This window comes from Suricata suricatta, chromosome 5 (assembly GCF_006229205.1).
Source record: "Suricata suricatta isolate VVHF042 chromosome 5, meerkat_22Aug2017_6uvM2_HiC, whole genome shotgun sequence".
Lineage (NCBI taxonomy): Eukaryota > Metazoa > Chordata > Mammalia > Carnivora > Herpestidae > Suricata > Suricata suricatta.
The window spans coordinates 66,203,039-66,218,940 of NC_043704.1; the positions used below are offsets into that span (position 1 = coordinate 66,203,039).

At 40.8% G+C, this 15,902-nt stretch overlaps 1 protein-coding gene across 1 annotated transcript; it reads left to right on the forward strand.

Moving 5' to 3' along the window:
- Positions 1-2,174: 2,174 nt before the first annotated feature.
- NDUFB4 (NADH:ubiquinone oxidoreductase subunit B4) lies at positions 2,175-9,375 on the forward strand. The gene is made up of 3 exons (XM_029940708.1): positions 2,175-2,410; positions 6,890-7,036; positions 9,255-9,375. Exons 1-3 carry the CDS (start codon positions 2,231-2,233, stop codon positions 9,315-9,317), a joined length of 390 nt encoding a protein of 129 aa, XP_029796568.1. The 5' UTR covers positions 2,175-2,230; the 3' UTR covers positions 9,318-9,375.
- Positions 9,376-15,902: the final 6,527 nt, after the last annotated feature.

Genomic DNA, 15,902 nt, shown 5'->3' on the forward strand with positions numbered 1-15,902 from the left:
TAGTTTCAAACGATTAAGAGAGGACCTTGGGAAAACTGGATAAAGGCCTCCACATTTCTGTAAATATGACCCTCTGCAAAAATCAAATGCAAAGTGAAGGATAATGAACTATATAAAAATAACTGCACCCATAAATTAACCCTTGATTTATCAGAATTAGCACATAGTTGTAATTGTGACCTTAAATGTTAAATATAAGAAAACATTCATTTTCATAATCTTTTGATTGCATTAATTCAAGATGAAGTCCCAATTAAGTTTTTTTCTTTCACTATAGAATCTGGGTCTCCATCTTAAATAGATTCACTTTGGGAGGACACTTCCTGGAAAATGGAAGAGGGAAAGGAAGATCTCTTGTACTCATCTCTGTTTCCCAAACTCGCACGACCTAAGAATCCCCTCAGGAAACTAAAAAGTACAGACTCTTGGGTTCCCTGCCACTTCAGCTCTGAATCTTTAAGAGCAGAACAGAACTTAAGACTCCATCTTTTTGACAATCACCTTAAGGGATCCTTGTGAAAATTAAGCAAATGTGAAAATAAACACCTTAACTAATCCAAAGAGAAATGATGAAGTTTATTCTCTTTCTCTCTTTCCCTCTCTCTTACATTTATGAAGTCTTTTTAAAATGTTGTCATGTGTAGTCACTGTACTCCTTCTTCTTTCTTTTATACTTTTTGCATGCCTGTTTTCCCAGATCAGTGTCTAAGCTTTAAACAAAATGTTTTTGAAACACCTTTGAAAAAAACCCAGAACTCCTTTTATTCTCATTCCTTTAAAATTGAGTGTAAGTGATTTGTTTCACATTTCTTTTTCAGCCTGCGTTCTCATGAGCCCATTTTGCTCTATATTCACTTGGACATTAAACTGCTTTCCAAATATTATCATATTCTGTCTGCTCTGTGTGTGCTGCCTGATTGTCAGCTCCTCAAAGACAAACACCACATCCTTCATTTCTTCTGCATTTCCCTCACTGAGCCTAGAAGATTGACTAAGACTGACTAGTGTGTAGTATGCTTTGCGCAGTGGGTGCTTAATAAATATTTTAAAACAACATTAAAATGTTGAATAAATTTGACAGCAGTGCTGCTCCTCATCACTTCAAATGCCAACACTTTCTAGGTCCCTTCTCTGCCTAGCAACCATTTCCCAACATACCTATGTCTCCAGATGTTTCATCCAAAGTGAAGCTCTCTTTTGATCCACCTTTCCTCGCCTGAGTTATGGAAATATTCTTTACATGTACCCCTGAGGAGTACCTGATTGGTACCCAAAGACTCTGCTGTGCAACTTGAAGTTGCCATTTTTCCCTTGGTGATAGTTGGGGAAAGGAGAAATACAATAGAGACCTTTTGGGTTACCTTTTTTCCTCCCCAAATCATCTTTCACATTAAGACACAATGCCTCTATACATATTTTTCATATCTTGAAGGATATTTTTCATTCTTAGCACGTGAAGAGTGCTAAGGAATTTAGGTAAGATATATTTTAGTCAAGATACTGTTTCTTCATGAGTTTTATTCAGTATTTCATTTTTTAATGACTTACTAGTCAGGCAGGTAACATTTCTTTTATAACCTCATTCTCCTATTAAACATTATTTCGTGCCTATGAAAAACACACCTCAATTTATGTTGTACAGATCGAATGTGGTAACTTACAGAAAAGCTCATGCTTTATTGTTTTGCATAGGACATTGTGTTTTGCAAAGCACTTTGGCACCTATCCATTATCTTATGTAATCCTCACAAAAGCTTTGCTAGGTAGATGGCATACGGGTCATTATCCAGGATGAGCAAGAGGAAACTCAGACGTTAAATACCTTGTCCAAAGTCTTACACCTTGGAGGGACCCACAGTGAAACAGGACTCTGCCTAGAAGCAGTCCCGTTTCCCGTGTCTGCCAGTCTCCCACAGTTCAAACTTCTCATTAAAAGGCTCTGCTACATCAGGAGAGATAAGAATGTCTGCTAGGAAACAGCAAACACCAAGCAATAGACTGTGGGTAGGTAGAAGAAGTGGGAGTGGGAGAAAGGGTCACACTGGGCATGCGCAGATCGCCATTAGGGGCCAAGGACCGCGAGAAAGGTTGAGGAAAGAAGCCGAGTTCTTTGTCTCGCTCTATCGCCTACCTTCAGCTAACGCGCAAGCGCACTTCCTCAGGCTGAAGGTCAGAATAAAGGGGGAGGGCCGCGGAGTCGCGCAGGCGCGCTTGTGTGCGGACTGCCAAGATGTCGTTCCCCAAGTACCAGCCTTCGCGCCTGGCCACTATACCCTCCACTCTCGACCCAGCCGAATACGACGTATCTCCGGAAGCCCGGAAGGCGCAAGCTGAGCGGTCGGCCATAAGATCCCGACTTAAACGGGAGTACCTGCTTCAGTACAACGACCCCAGCCGCCGAGGGCTCATCGTGAGTCGGGGGCCGGCCGGGCGGGAATCAAGGGCCAGAGAGTCTGGGCTGTCCCCTCCGGCCGGGCAGCCCCGACCGGCCAAGGGACACCCCGCAGCGGGGCGGCCACCGTTCCGGTCAGTATCTTAGACATTGGCCCTTTTCCAGGCTCAGAGAGCAGGCCAACCCACTAGCCCTTTGACCTTGGGCGGAGAGCTTGGTGGTCCACAGGATGCTTCTCCATTCACACCGGGCTGGATTTGATCCTGGCTTGCTCGCTTCCTGCCTGGGTAATCCTGAGAAAGTGACACAACTCTGATGCTTAGCCTCGGTTTTCCTGCCTGGGATAATACAGCACTTCCTTATGAAGGTGTTATGTGGATTAAATGAGATAAGGCACACCACCGGCCAACAGTGCCTGGGCTGTAATGAGTGTTCAGAAAATGTGTTGTGTGTGTTACTTGTTTTTTAAAGCAGTTTTCCACCTTTCAGTTCACAATTCATATCAATACTGCTCTCTTCCAATGGGAATATAGTGATTTTTCAATTAATATCTTTTAAAGACACCAAAACTCTGCAACTATTGAAGCTTTGATCTTTGGAATCATATGCCAAGGCAGCACATATTGGTAAACTACATGACCTTAGGCAATTTGCCTACTCCCTCCAAACGTTAATTTTCTGATCTTATGTGGGAATGGTAGTACACTCTTTATATAGCCATTGTGTGGTTAAGTGAGATAGTTTGTATTAACATTCCAGGACTTAATATATAACCAGTAGAACGACAGCCATTATTTAATGAATGTGCTTTTTGATAATTTTCTGTATGAGAGCTGTTTAAATATGTCAAATATACCAAAACAAAACACACACACACACACACACACACACACACACACACACAAACCCACTTTCCCCAACAGTTGCATTGGTGTTCTGTAGGACTCTTTGGAAGTTATGAGAATTGAAGGAAATTTAAATTGTGCAGGCACTATGCAAACCTTTTCTGATTATTATTCAAATGTAATAAGTACTCAGAATTAGGCCCTGTTATTAATCCCATTTTACAGACAAGAAGACAACAGGGGAAGGACAAGTAGGTCACAGAGTGATACTCCCTTATGAAGGCGATAAAGCAGAATTTAAACCTGGATCTTTGTAACCCAAAGCATCGAGGGAGACATTTGTTATTTTCATATTCACACAGGTGGTTTGAAGTGTAAACCCCAGATTTTCTTTTTTCCAGTTCTGTGCCCTAGGACAGTTTCAACTTCGTAATATAAAAGAGACAGTAATACCGGCCTCATTGGTTGTTCTGTTAATTAAATGAGTGCCTGGCTGGCACTTAATCATTTAGTGATCAATACATGGAAATTCTTTGCCTAATCTTTAAGAATTTTTGATTCAATGAATAAATAATTGCTGTAATAGGCTAGGCCCTGTGTTAGGTGCTGAGGTGACAGTGAACATTCCCATCTTCGTAGAACTTTCTTTGGGCCAGACAAGTAATAAACAGGTTTAAAAACAAAATAATTTAGGGGCACGTGGGTGGCTCAGTCATTTAAGTGTCCGACTTTTGATCTCGCCTCAGGTATAAGAGTTCAAGCTCCATATCAGAGTCTGCGCTGACAGCGTGGAGCCTGCTTGGGATTCCGTCTCTTCCTCTGTCTGCCCCTTTCCTGCTTGCTCTCTCTCTCTCAAAATAAATAAACTTTAAAAAGTAAATCATTCAGCATGTTAGCGATAAGTGGTAAGAAAAATAAAGCAAGGAAGGGGATTAGGAATGTGTGTATATAGTAGGGAGGAGTAGCAGCTGAAATGTTAGCTATCCCTGGGGAAGGCATTCCATGGAAAGTGTCATGAAGGAAGTGAGGTGAGGGAGCTGGCCACACAGCTGTCTGGAAAAGTAGCATTTTAGGTAGAGGGGACAGGTGTTGAGGTTCTTAGGAGTGTGCTTGGTTAGTTTCAGAAATACTGAAGAGACCATTGTGATCAAGAGAGCAAAGTAGGAAGAGAGGAGATCAGAAAGGTACTTGGAACCAGATCACACCAAGACTTATAGGTCATTGTAGGGACTTTTACTGAATAAGTCATCTACCCTTAAACTTTAACATCTCTCTGGTTGCTTACTTGAAAATGCATCATGGAGAACAAGAGCACGGAGTCTAGTTAGGAGGCTTTTGAGGTAATCTCTCAGGGTTTTGGCAGTGGAGGTGGTACGAAGTGGTGAGCTCTGAGTATGTATTGAAAGTAAAACCCACCAGATTTGTTAGCAGATTGGATGTGAAGTGTAAGAGAGAGAAGGGTGAAGAATGACTTCAAGGTTTTGGACCTAAGTTATCAAAAGAATGAAGTTGCTTTTTACCAAGATAGAGAAGAATGTGAGAGGAGCAGGAATGGAGATGGAGTGGAATATTGGAAAATCAGTTTGGGATACATCACATTTGACGTGCCGTTAGACAATATGACAGTATTGAGCAGATAGTTGGATTTTATGTCTGGAGTTTAGGGTAGAGGTCTGGGGAGGTAAAATTTTGGGAGTCATCGGCCTGTAGATGGATATTCCAAACCATATGACTGGAGAAGGTAATCAAGGGAATGAATGTAGGTGGAAAAGATGAGCAAAGGGGCACCTGGATTGCTCAGTTAAGTGTCTGACTCTTGACTTGGCTCAGGTCATGATCTCACAGTTGGTGAGTTTGGGCCCCAAATCAGGCTCGGCACTGACAATATGGAGCCTGCTTGGTATTTTGTCTCTCCCTCTCTGCCCCTCCCCCGCTCGCTCTCTATCCCTCTCAAAATAAATAAAAATAAACTTAAAAAAAAAAGACCAGTAAGGTCTGAGATCCGATATTAAGAGTTTAAAGAGATAAGGAAATAAAGAGCAAAAGAGACCAAGAGGGAATGGCCACAGGGTTAGGAGGTAAACCAGGGAGGTGTGTGCCCTGAAAGCCAAAAGAAATGGTTTCGAGGGTTGTTCACCATGTCAGATGGTGATAGTTCTTTGGACATAGAGTGATGTCAAAGAAAGAAAACTGTCCCCTGTGGAATGTGTTTTGGAACCTCTCTTAACAACAGTACCAGGCTCAATAAACTATGGTCATGGGGGTATTGATATTTCCATGAAATGAAAGATCTGTTTCTGGAAGACAGATCTGGCAGATGAATATGTAGATGTGTGACTGGCAGATTGAGAATTCTGTCATGGGAGAATCATTCACATACATTAATGGCAGAGGGGATAGATACAAGAAGAGATGTATTTATCCTTTCAGATATTGACCTCAGTCATCCCCTTGCACCTATCTGTATCTTGTGTCTTCACCTATACTGTTTCTCTGCAAATACTTTGGTTTAAAAATGGAAGATCCAGTTTAATTATTTTAATCCTACCCATCATGACTTCCTTGGTGTTGGACAGAACCTTGAATGTTCTCTTTAAAGTTTTAAAGCTAATTTCATTTGCTTAGTTTTAATCTGCCTATCAGTTAATTGGAACAAATAATTTTTATAAAATTATTTGGGGATTTAGGTAATTAAGTTTAATTATGTTTTGGGACAGATTTGCTATCTTATATCATTGTTCTAGTATAAATATATTAAAATGGATACTTTTTTCTTAAACCAAGACAGTCTGATTATTTTTTAACAACCTTGTCCTCTCTATACATTATTTTAATAGTGTTAAATGTAATAGTTTTGCTTGTAAACTATCTGCCAAGTCAGCTTAAAGAAGTTAAAGTTCAGAGTTAGCCTACCTCAGTCTTCACCTTCCTGCAATTTATATGTAGCCTGGAAAGATGGGGTGGAGGGGGGTGGGGGGGTAGCATTAGAAAAGGTCCTGGAAACAAAGTACAAAGCATGACAGAGCATATGAAATCAGTCCTCATCGGGAATACTGTGGTTCAGTTGGTCACACTTTAAGAAAGAATGAAGCTAAAAAAAAAAAAATTATCAGAGAGAAAAAGTCACTTCTCTGACTGCTTAAAAAGATTAGGTATCTAGGGCACCTGGGGGGCTCAGTTGGTTAAGTGTCCAACTTTGGCTCAGGTCATGTTCTCACCATTTATGAGTTTGAGCCCCATGTCAGGCTCTATGCTGACAGCTCAGGGCATTGAGCCTGCTTCGGATCTTTATCTCTCTCTCTCTCTCTCTCTCTCTCTCTCTCTCTCTCTCTCTCTTTGCCCCTCCCCCACTCACACTCTTTCTCTTTCTCAAAAAAAAATTAGGTTTCTTAAATCTCAAATAAATAGAAAGCTGAAGGATGATATAAGAATCTTTTAAATTCTGAAGGATTTGACTAGGATCATCAGAAAATTATTAAAAAATACTTGAAATGAAAGCTCTTCCCCAAAGCTATTTAGGAATATTCAGGGTTTACCCTTAACTGTGGTGGAGCACAAAAGGCATCTCCTGTGCTCCCCCACAAAAGTTTTGATAAGACTGTTTTGTGGTCCTGCTTAAGCTCCTGTAACGTTTTCTTTTCATGAATTTCAGGAAGATCCTGCCTTGATTCGTTGGACCTATGCAAGATCAGCGAATATCTATCCCAATTTCAGACCCACTCCTAAGACCTCACTCTTAGGAGCTCTGTTTGGAATTGGGCCCCTCGTCTTCTGGTATTATGTTTTCAAAACTGACAGGGTGAGTATTGGGGCCTGATGTTTCGATTCTGTGTGATAGGTCCCCTGGTGTTGGCTGCAGCTCTCTCTCAGCAGTTGCCACCAGCCTCCCTCCCATCTTGACCCTCTACTCTTTCATCTTTGTTCCTTTCCAGCAATAATTAAAACAGAAAGTTTCAGTTACATATTTGGTTTTATTGCTTTATTGTTTCAACTCTTACTGAAATATACTAAAATACAATTTAATGGCTATTCTAGAATTATCAAGTAGTAAGTTGATCAGTTTAAATTTCTAAGACTTGAACTTAACTCATGAAAGAATTTTCCTGGTGTGTTTTAGATGATGTGAGGAAATTGTGCTGTGAATGTTAAGTGAGAGAATACAGAAGTAACTTTAAAAAGTTAATCTAGAAGTTAAACATTGCTATTTTGATTTACCTTTAAGTATTATCTTTGTGATTTTTTAATTTAGTTTTCTTAGTTCATTTGTTTTTTTTAAAAAGAGATGTTTATCTGGGTTAAATATTAGCAGAATACATAAATCATTTAGTGTTTCCCTCTTTGTATAAATTCTAGTTATATTGGTCACATTTTGTGAATTAATGTTAAAACTTTGTTATACCCTAACAAGAGGAAAGCAAAAGCAGCCTGTGGTGGGAATCTGCCATCAGAGGCCATAGGATCGCAGAGAAAGCCGGGCTTATCTTTGACAGCTGGTACTGGACCCCCGGCAGGCCTCATGTTGCCATCTGGCATGGAGCCCATTCATCTAGCTCTGCCTTAAACTGGCCAATCCACTCTCCTGTTGGACCTTATATATTTTGATTGTCTGATAAATTAACTGCTTCACAGAAAGGTAGGCCATACTTATCCAGAAGGTGTTTGCGTTTTGCTTTTTTAAAAAAAAATTTTTTAGTGTTTTTTAATTTATTTTTGAGAGACAGAGACAGCGTGAGCAGGGGAGGGTCAGAGAGAGAGATACAGAATCTGAAAACAGGCTCCACGCTCTGAGCCAGCTGTCAGCACAGAGCCCAATGCGGGGCTCAAACTCATGAACCATGAGATCATGACCTGAGCTGAAGTTGGATGCTTAACTGACTGAGTCACCAAGGCACATTTTGCTTTTGACATATGCTTTTTAGTGGGGTGATAAAATTATTCCAACATGTGCATAAGATGTTTTTCTTTTCTCTCTCTCTCTTTTTAAATCTTTATTTATTTTTGAGAGAGGCAGTGTAAGTGCAAGAGGGAGAGGATCTGAAGTGGGCTCTGTGCTGAGAGCAGAAAGCCTGCTGTGGGGCTCAAAATCATGAACTCTGAGATCATGACCTGAGCCGAAGTTGGATGCTTAACTGACTGAGTCATCCAGGTGCCCCATCTTTTTTTTTTAATGCTTATTTTTATTTTATTCAGAAAGAGAGGAAGAAAGAGTCCCAAGCAGGCTTAGCACTGTCAGCACAGAGCCTGCCATGGGGCTTGATCTCACGAACTGCAAGATCATGACCTGAGCCAAAACCAAAAGTCAAATGCTTAGCCAACTGAGCCACCTAGATGCCCTGCATAAAGATGTTTTTCAATAGGAGTGGTTTTTCATTGTCCCTTTATTTCTTCAGTCATATTTCCTAGGCTTTAGACAGTGGGGGATGAGAATTAGATTTGGAGTATTTCAGTCCCGTTTCAGAGTTGTACTGTGGGTTATGCCAGAATACATTCGTTTTTTGTTTTTGTATTTTCTAGTACCCTTTTATTTATGTATTTTGCAAAATGGTCACCAGAGTAAGTCTAGTTAACATCTGTCACTATATACATAATTACAAAAAATAATCTTTTTTCTTATAATGAGGGCAGCTTTCAAATATTGAGTATTGTATAATTAACTGTAGGCACCATGCTGTACATTATATCCCCATGACTTATTTAGTTTATGATTGGAAGTTTGTACCTTTTGATCTCCACCCATTTTGCCCACTGCCCGTCCCCTGTCTCTTTCAGCTACCAGTGTGTTCTCTGTATCTATAAGCTTATACCTATGAAATTGCAAGATTTCATTTTTTTTTATTATGGCTGAATAGTATTCTATTGTACATATACCATATCTTTATCCATTCATCCATTGGTAGACACTCAGGTTGTTTTTGTATCTTGGCTATTGTAAATCATGTTGCAATGAACGGGGGTCAGAAAATGTTGTTTCTAATGTAGTTTTTTTGTTTTTTTGTTGGTTTTTTCTGTCTCTGCAGGATAGGAAAGAAAAACTGATCCAGGAAGGAAAATTGGATCGACCATTTAGCATTTCATATTAAGTCTGTCAGTGATGACTCTAGGTATTATTGTTTAAATAAATCTTCTATTAATCATTAAGTAGTTCCTCTTTCTTCATATTACTTTGATTCAACAAATATTTACTGGACATTGTATTATCTCTATTTTGTAAGAGTTCACAGTTTAGTAAAGAAACAAATTCATGTTCATACATTCAGTCATTCAATCAATGAGTGTCTACTATGAGCCAGGCATTGTGCTCTGTGCCCACAATACAATAGTCAGTAAGACAAGCTTACGTCCTGTGCTTAAGGAGTACACTCTGACAACTGTTTTATTCAGTGATTGTTATTTGAGAGCACATTATATTCAGTACAACTTAATATCTAAACTCTTATCTAGCTCCAGCCCCAGTGGTAAATGCAACAGAACAGTAACATCAGTGTGGTTAAAAAAAAAAATATATATATATATATATATATACACATATATATATATATGATAGGGATTCAGGAAAGTGATAGAGAAGCTCATGGAGAAGCAAGTCTGTGTAGGGAGATGGCATTTGATCAAGGCTCTGAAGATCACAGTGGCTAACGGCAAAACAGAAACATGAAAAGGCAAGGTATGTTGAGTATGGCTAGACTGGGGGCCATTGTAGGATAAGAAGACAGAGTGGAGGCCACGTTGAGGAAATGAAGTGAAATGGTTTAGCACATGGGCTTTGGAGGTTAGATTGGGGTCAGAATCCTAGCTCAAGTTTAACAGTTGGAAAATAAGGCCTCCTGTTTCCCCATCTTTAGCATGGAGATAGTAATGCCTACTTTGTGAAGATGAAAATGAGATAACAGTATTGCTCAATAAAATAAAGCTGCATGCTTTATAGTTCAGTCTTAAAACAGTAGGGTGACCATTTCACCTATGAAAGTAGAGTAAGAAAGCGTTATAGGAGGAACATACTTTGTAGCGCTGGTTTACATTAGTATATTGGTTTTAACTTTCAGAGAAAATTCACAAGTATTCTCATCTGATTCTTCTGTGTGTGGGGTACCCGGAAATGCAGAGCCTGAGAGACAAGCTTGTGTGCAGGTTCTATTAGGGAGTGATGTGAAAGAACAAGTGGGAGACTGGTAAGGGTGAAGCAGGGATAGAAGGACAGCCCATCAGGTTTGTGTGGTTGGCCTGTTGCTTCGGAGTAGCAGGCTTAATTCCACCAGGGACTTCGAGGAGCCCTATAGAATGTACATAGAATGTGTACAAGGGGAAAATGAGTATCCACCAGCTGGTCACCAAGTTGGGTGAGAGTTGTCTCGTGCAGTTAATTCCCTTTCACTTCCAGGTATGGGTGTGCCTCAGAATGGCTGAGGGTTCTTAGAGACTTCTCACGTGGGAGGGAAGGAAGCCTAGGGCAGAGAGCAAGTGGTGTGCTGCAAACCTGAGGTGTCCTGTTGACAGATCCTGTTGACACACCTGCAAGAGCTTGGAGCTGCAGCAGCAATCGGAGTAAAAAGATTGGCCAAGAGGAAATGAGGCAGGGACAAGAAGTAGACGATTTCCTCATCCACGTCATACACTGCTTGGATCTGGGTGCACTTTAATCTGTAACGTGTCATTCAGGGTGATGGCTAGGTACAATCTCAGCATAGGAGGGCTTGCAGAACAAGCTTTAGTCCTGCACTGTGGAAATGTCTGAAGCTGGAACTGACATTTGTCATTTCCCTCCACCACACTTCCTAGGTTTTCCTTCCTTGCCCATCACTTTAGAAGGTCTAGTGTGGTTGCTTGATGGAGGTACCGGGAACTATATCTGCAAAGGTCAGAACCTTAGTTACTCCTGAATCATCAGTTGGAGCAATTGTCTATTTACATTTGTCAGTGGATGTGAAAGCATCAAAAGCACCAGTAAATCTCCTGCATTCCAGACATATCCCTTTAGGCCCCTGTTGTGCAGCAGCAACCCTAGCTCCTTATAATGAAGGTCATTTATTTAGTGCTGCCAATACGGAAACCTTTTTTTTTTTCTTTTTGTCCACTGTTTCCTAGGCACAAGAAGCCCCAAATGACCAGGAGATAGTCACAGTTTCTGATTAAAGTGAAATCCTGTGATATTGTGATTTATAATAAGAAATACATATCTGGTCTTTGTCCCCATTTCTGTCCAGAGCTCCTAGAACCCTGGGGATTTTCTAAGAGATGAGATCAAGGTGTCTTTTGTTATGTTAAAGGCAGGGTTTGGACCACACCTAAGGCTGGGGCTGGTTGTCTAGAGAACCAACTGTCTGATCAGAGGATTGGAACTTGTAGTTCCACTCCCTGACCTTGCATTTGTATCCCTGGTGAAGTAACCTGGAAAGTATTTACATTCTTTGTGACTCAGTTTTCTCATCTTTAAAATAGATATACTGGTAATACTTATATTGTTATTAAACTCATTGTTTAAAGAGTTACTACTTACAAAGTATTTAGTATTTAGGATAGTTCTATTTTTAACTTTTTAAAAATGTTTTTTTTTTTTTTTTGAGAGAGAGAGAGAGAGACAGTGTGAGCAGGGGAGGGTCAGAGAGAGAGGGAGGCACAGAATCTGAAGACAGGCTCCAGGCTCTGAGCTAGCTGTCAGCACAGAGCCTGGCACGGGGATCGAACCCCTGAACTGTGAGATCATGACCTGAGCCGAAGTCGGACGCTCAACCGACTGGGCCACCCAGGCGCTCCCATTTTTAACTTTTTGAGGAAGTTTCATACTGTTTTCCACAGTGGGTACACCAGTTTGCCCTGCTACCGACAGTGCAGCAGTTCCTTTTTATTCACATCCTCACCAACACCTGTTGTTACTTGTGTTTTTGATTTTCTCCATTCTGATAGGTATGAGGTGATACCTCGCTGTAGTTTTGATTTACATTTCCCTGATGATGAGTGATGTTGAGCATCTTTTCCTGTGTCTGTTGGCCATCTGGATGTCTTCTTTGGAAAAAGTGTCTATTCATGTCTTTTGCCCATTTTTAAATTGGATTGTTCATTTTTTGTGTGTGGAGTTTGATAAGTTCTTTACAGATTTTGGATACTAACCCTTTATTGAGTATATCATTTGCAAATATCTTATCCCATTCCATAGGTTAGGTTCCCTTTTCGTGTTGATTGCGAAACATTTTTTTTAACATTGAGAATTATTGAGCAATGTGTTCTTAAGAGTTTAATCAATATTTTTTATTACCACAGTGTCCCAAATCACACCCAGCAGTAGTCTGAGAATACCAGTTGCCACCTTGAGTGCTTAATGTTACCATATGTCTGACTAATGCAGCTGGCTCTGAGCACTGGGCACAGGAGCCTACATTAGTATTGCTGCCTCTTTTGGCCCAAAAGTCTGTTGGCCCCAAAGCCAAAGCTTGTTACAGCCACAGCCACAAGAAAAAATTCCTCAAGTTTCCTATCTTCCCATCACTTGCTCCTGAAAAACTTCTAGTTGTAGGGGAAGCTGTAAAAGCCAGCATACAGCATGTTCAGCTTGAAAGTGTGAAGCAGATATGGAATTACCAAACATAAGAAAATGGTTCAAATACTGAGCTGCCAACAATGACAAGGAGCCAGAACCAGATCATAAGACCTTTATCACAGGTAAGGACTTCATCCTAATGGCAATGGGAGCCACTGAAGGTATTAAGCAGGAGTAACCTGATTGGATTTGCATCCCTGGAAGATCATCTTGGATCCTGGAGGAGGAGGAAAGAAAGACTTGGATGACCAGTTATCAGGCTATGGTAAGACTTCAGGCTAGAGATGATTTTCAGTTTTTGCGACAAGCCCTCTCTGCACAACAAAGCATTCCCTGCTAATCCCAGGATGACTCATTTGGATGTGATCTTGTCAAAGCTTTATGAAAGTCTAAATATATTATCTCTATTAGTTCCCCTTTATGCACATGCTTGAGGAGCCAGTCTTAATAATTCCTTTTCTGTGTATGACATCCCTTCCCCGCTCTGGGACAATATTGCTTCTGTAACAGGTTGGTTTCTTTAAGTACTATGTCTTTTTATCCTTTATTATGGATCCTGCCTGGTGAAAAAGATTACAGTCATGTCCTGATTCAAATCCCACTGGGGCCATTCCCTGATTTATTTTCCTTTTTATTTTTTCTCATGCCTGGAGGCACTTTACAGTGTTCTTATAACTTTAGGGGAGCTACAGAGTAATGGTTATTGCTACATTCTTCAAGATCATTAATGAAGTATTTGAGATTAGAAATCTGTATAAGAAACTATTTTGGTCAAAGACACATGATTTAAAAATATGGACAGCACTTTAAAATTAGTAAATATATAACACCATAAATATATTAAAATATTCTGAACTTTTCAGAGTTTCTGCTGCTGCTTTCTACCTTTCTGAATAGAATTTTATCATGTTTCTTTAAAAAGTTTTTTATTTTTGAGAGAGAGAGAGAAAGAGAGTGAGTGGGGGAGGGGCAGAGAGAGGGAGACAGAGGATCCAACGTGGGCTCTGCAGTGAGAGTGGAGAGCCTGACACAGGGCTCTCGCTCAGTGCTAATAGCAGAGAGCCCGATGCAGGGCCCAAACTCAGAAACCATGAGATCATGACCTGAGCTGAAGTTGGACACCCAACCAACTGTGTCACCCAGGCACCCTTATCATGTTTTTTTAATTTTTTAAATTTTTTTTATGTTTTAAATTTATTTTTGAGAGACAGAGAGACACAGCGTGAGCAGGGGAGGGTCAGAGAGAGAGAGAGACACAGAATTGGAAGCAGGCTCCAGGCTCTGAGCTAGCTGTCAGCACAGAGCCCGATGCAGGGCCCAAACCTAGGAACTGTGAGATCATGACCTGAGCTGAAGCCAGACGCTCAACTGGCTGAGCCACCCAGGTGCCCCAATCATGTTTCTATTAGAGGATCCGTTTGTACCTACTGTTGTGACTGTACTCCTCCACTACTCTCTCTTCTGGCTGCCTTGTTTACTGCCATTCCCCACTGATACTCACCATGGCCTGGAGGCACACTGAGCCCTGTCATCTCCCTGGAGACCCTTCAACATCTCAAAGTGTAGTGTGCATTGATTTCATTGTCAACTTTCAGGATCTAAAAGATTAAAGTCAAGCTGAAAGTCTGACATCCAATCTCTGAACATTGCTGGTGAAACATCTGAGATTTCTGGAGCAAACTTAACCATTAGAATTCAAGTTGAAACTTTTCCTTCATAATTAAAAGGGGTTTATCAGTTTTGAGTCAATTCTTTACTTCTATAACCAATTGCATTTAAATCTTTCATCTCTTATTTAATAATTAGGCTCTAAAAAAATTAGGGATGGAAATGGAGGAGAGGTAACTGGCTGATCTGCTCCAGAAGTCAATATAAGAGGGACTCAGGGGTAGCAATCTATATGGAATTGTTGTGAATAGGAGGGGAAGGTGAGAGAACTTTTCTTGAAACTACATCTGCACAGGTAAGCACATTTGTTTCTACTTACATTATGTTTCATAATTTAAGAAAACACAGTTTGCTAGAGAGGGTTTTATTTATCCTTTATATAGGATGGAGACAGCATCAAAGAGTGTTACTATTCAAAAAAAATTTAAGTTTATTTATTTATCCTGAGACAGCGTGAGTGGAGGAGGGGCAGAGAGAGGGAGAGAGAATCCCAAGCAGGCTCTGCACTGACAGAGCAGAGCTTGATGTGGGGCTTGAACTCACAAAACTGAGAGATCATGACCTAAGCTGAAACCAAGAGTTGGACCATTAACCAACTAAGCCACCCAGGCGCCCCAACTATGAACTATTTTTTATATGAAGTGACTTGAGTGAGGGTAGATGGGGATAAGGGTGGTCAGTTACCCTGAAGCCATCTATTAGAAACTGGTTGGGGGCGTCTGGGGGGCTCAGTTGGTTAAGTGTCTGACTTCAGCTCAGGTCATGGTCTCATGGTTCATGAGTTGGCGCCCCATGTCCGGCTCTGTGCTGACAGCTCAGAGCCTGGAACCTGCTTCAGATTCTGTGTCTCCGGCTCTCTCTGCCTCTTCCTTGCTCGCACGGTCTCTCTCAAAAATAAATAAACATTAAAAAAAAAAGAAACTGGATATGCAGCTTCTCCTTCAAAATTATGCTGTACAAAAGGGGTGCCACAGAACTGTTTGGTCCCATCAGGGCATTTGGGAAGAAACAGTGCAGGCTGCTGTTGGTCTGTAGGTTCTAGGGATGGTTGGTTTCCTGGACCACAGGGGTGAAGGAGCCTGTGTCCTACTGAATTCTAGTAGGACACTGGCTGTCAGGTCACCTTTGCATTGATCAAACACTTAACTGAGCCCCAGTCATGTACTAAGCATTGAAGATACTTATATAATATATACAGCTCCTTCTTGGAGGAATGAACAATGGAGAAAAACAACTATAGCAGCCAACACTTAATTAAACTTTTACTTGTATTCTAGTCACTAAGCTAAAGTAAGGGCTTCACACATCTCACTGCCTGCCTTAAAATTCCCCATTATGCAGAGTGGATTTAGAGAGGTTAACTAATTTGCTTGAGTCCTCTGACTATTAAGGGCTGAATCAGAACTTTAAATCTGGGCAGGCTGACTCCAGAGGGTATATCTTTAACCATCATTTGGATGTGATG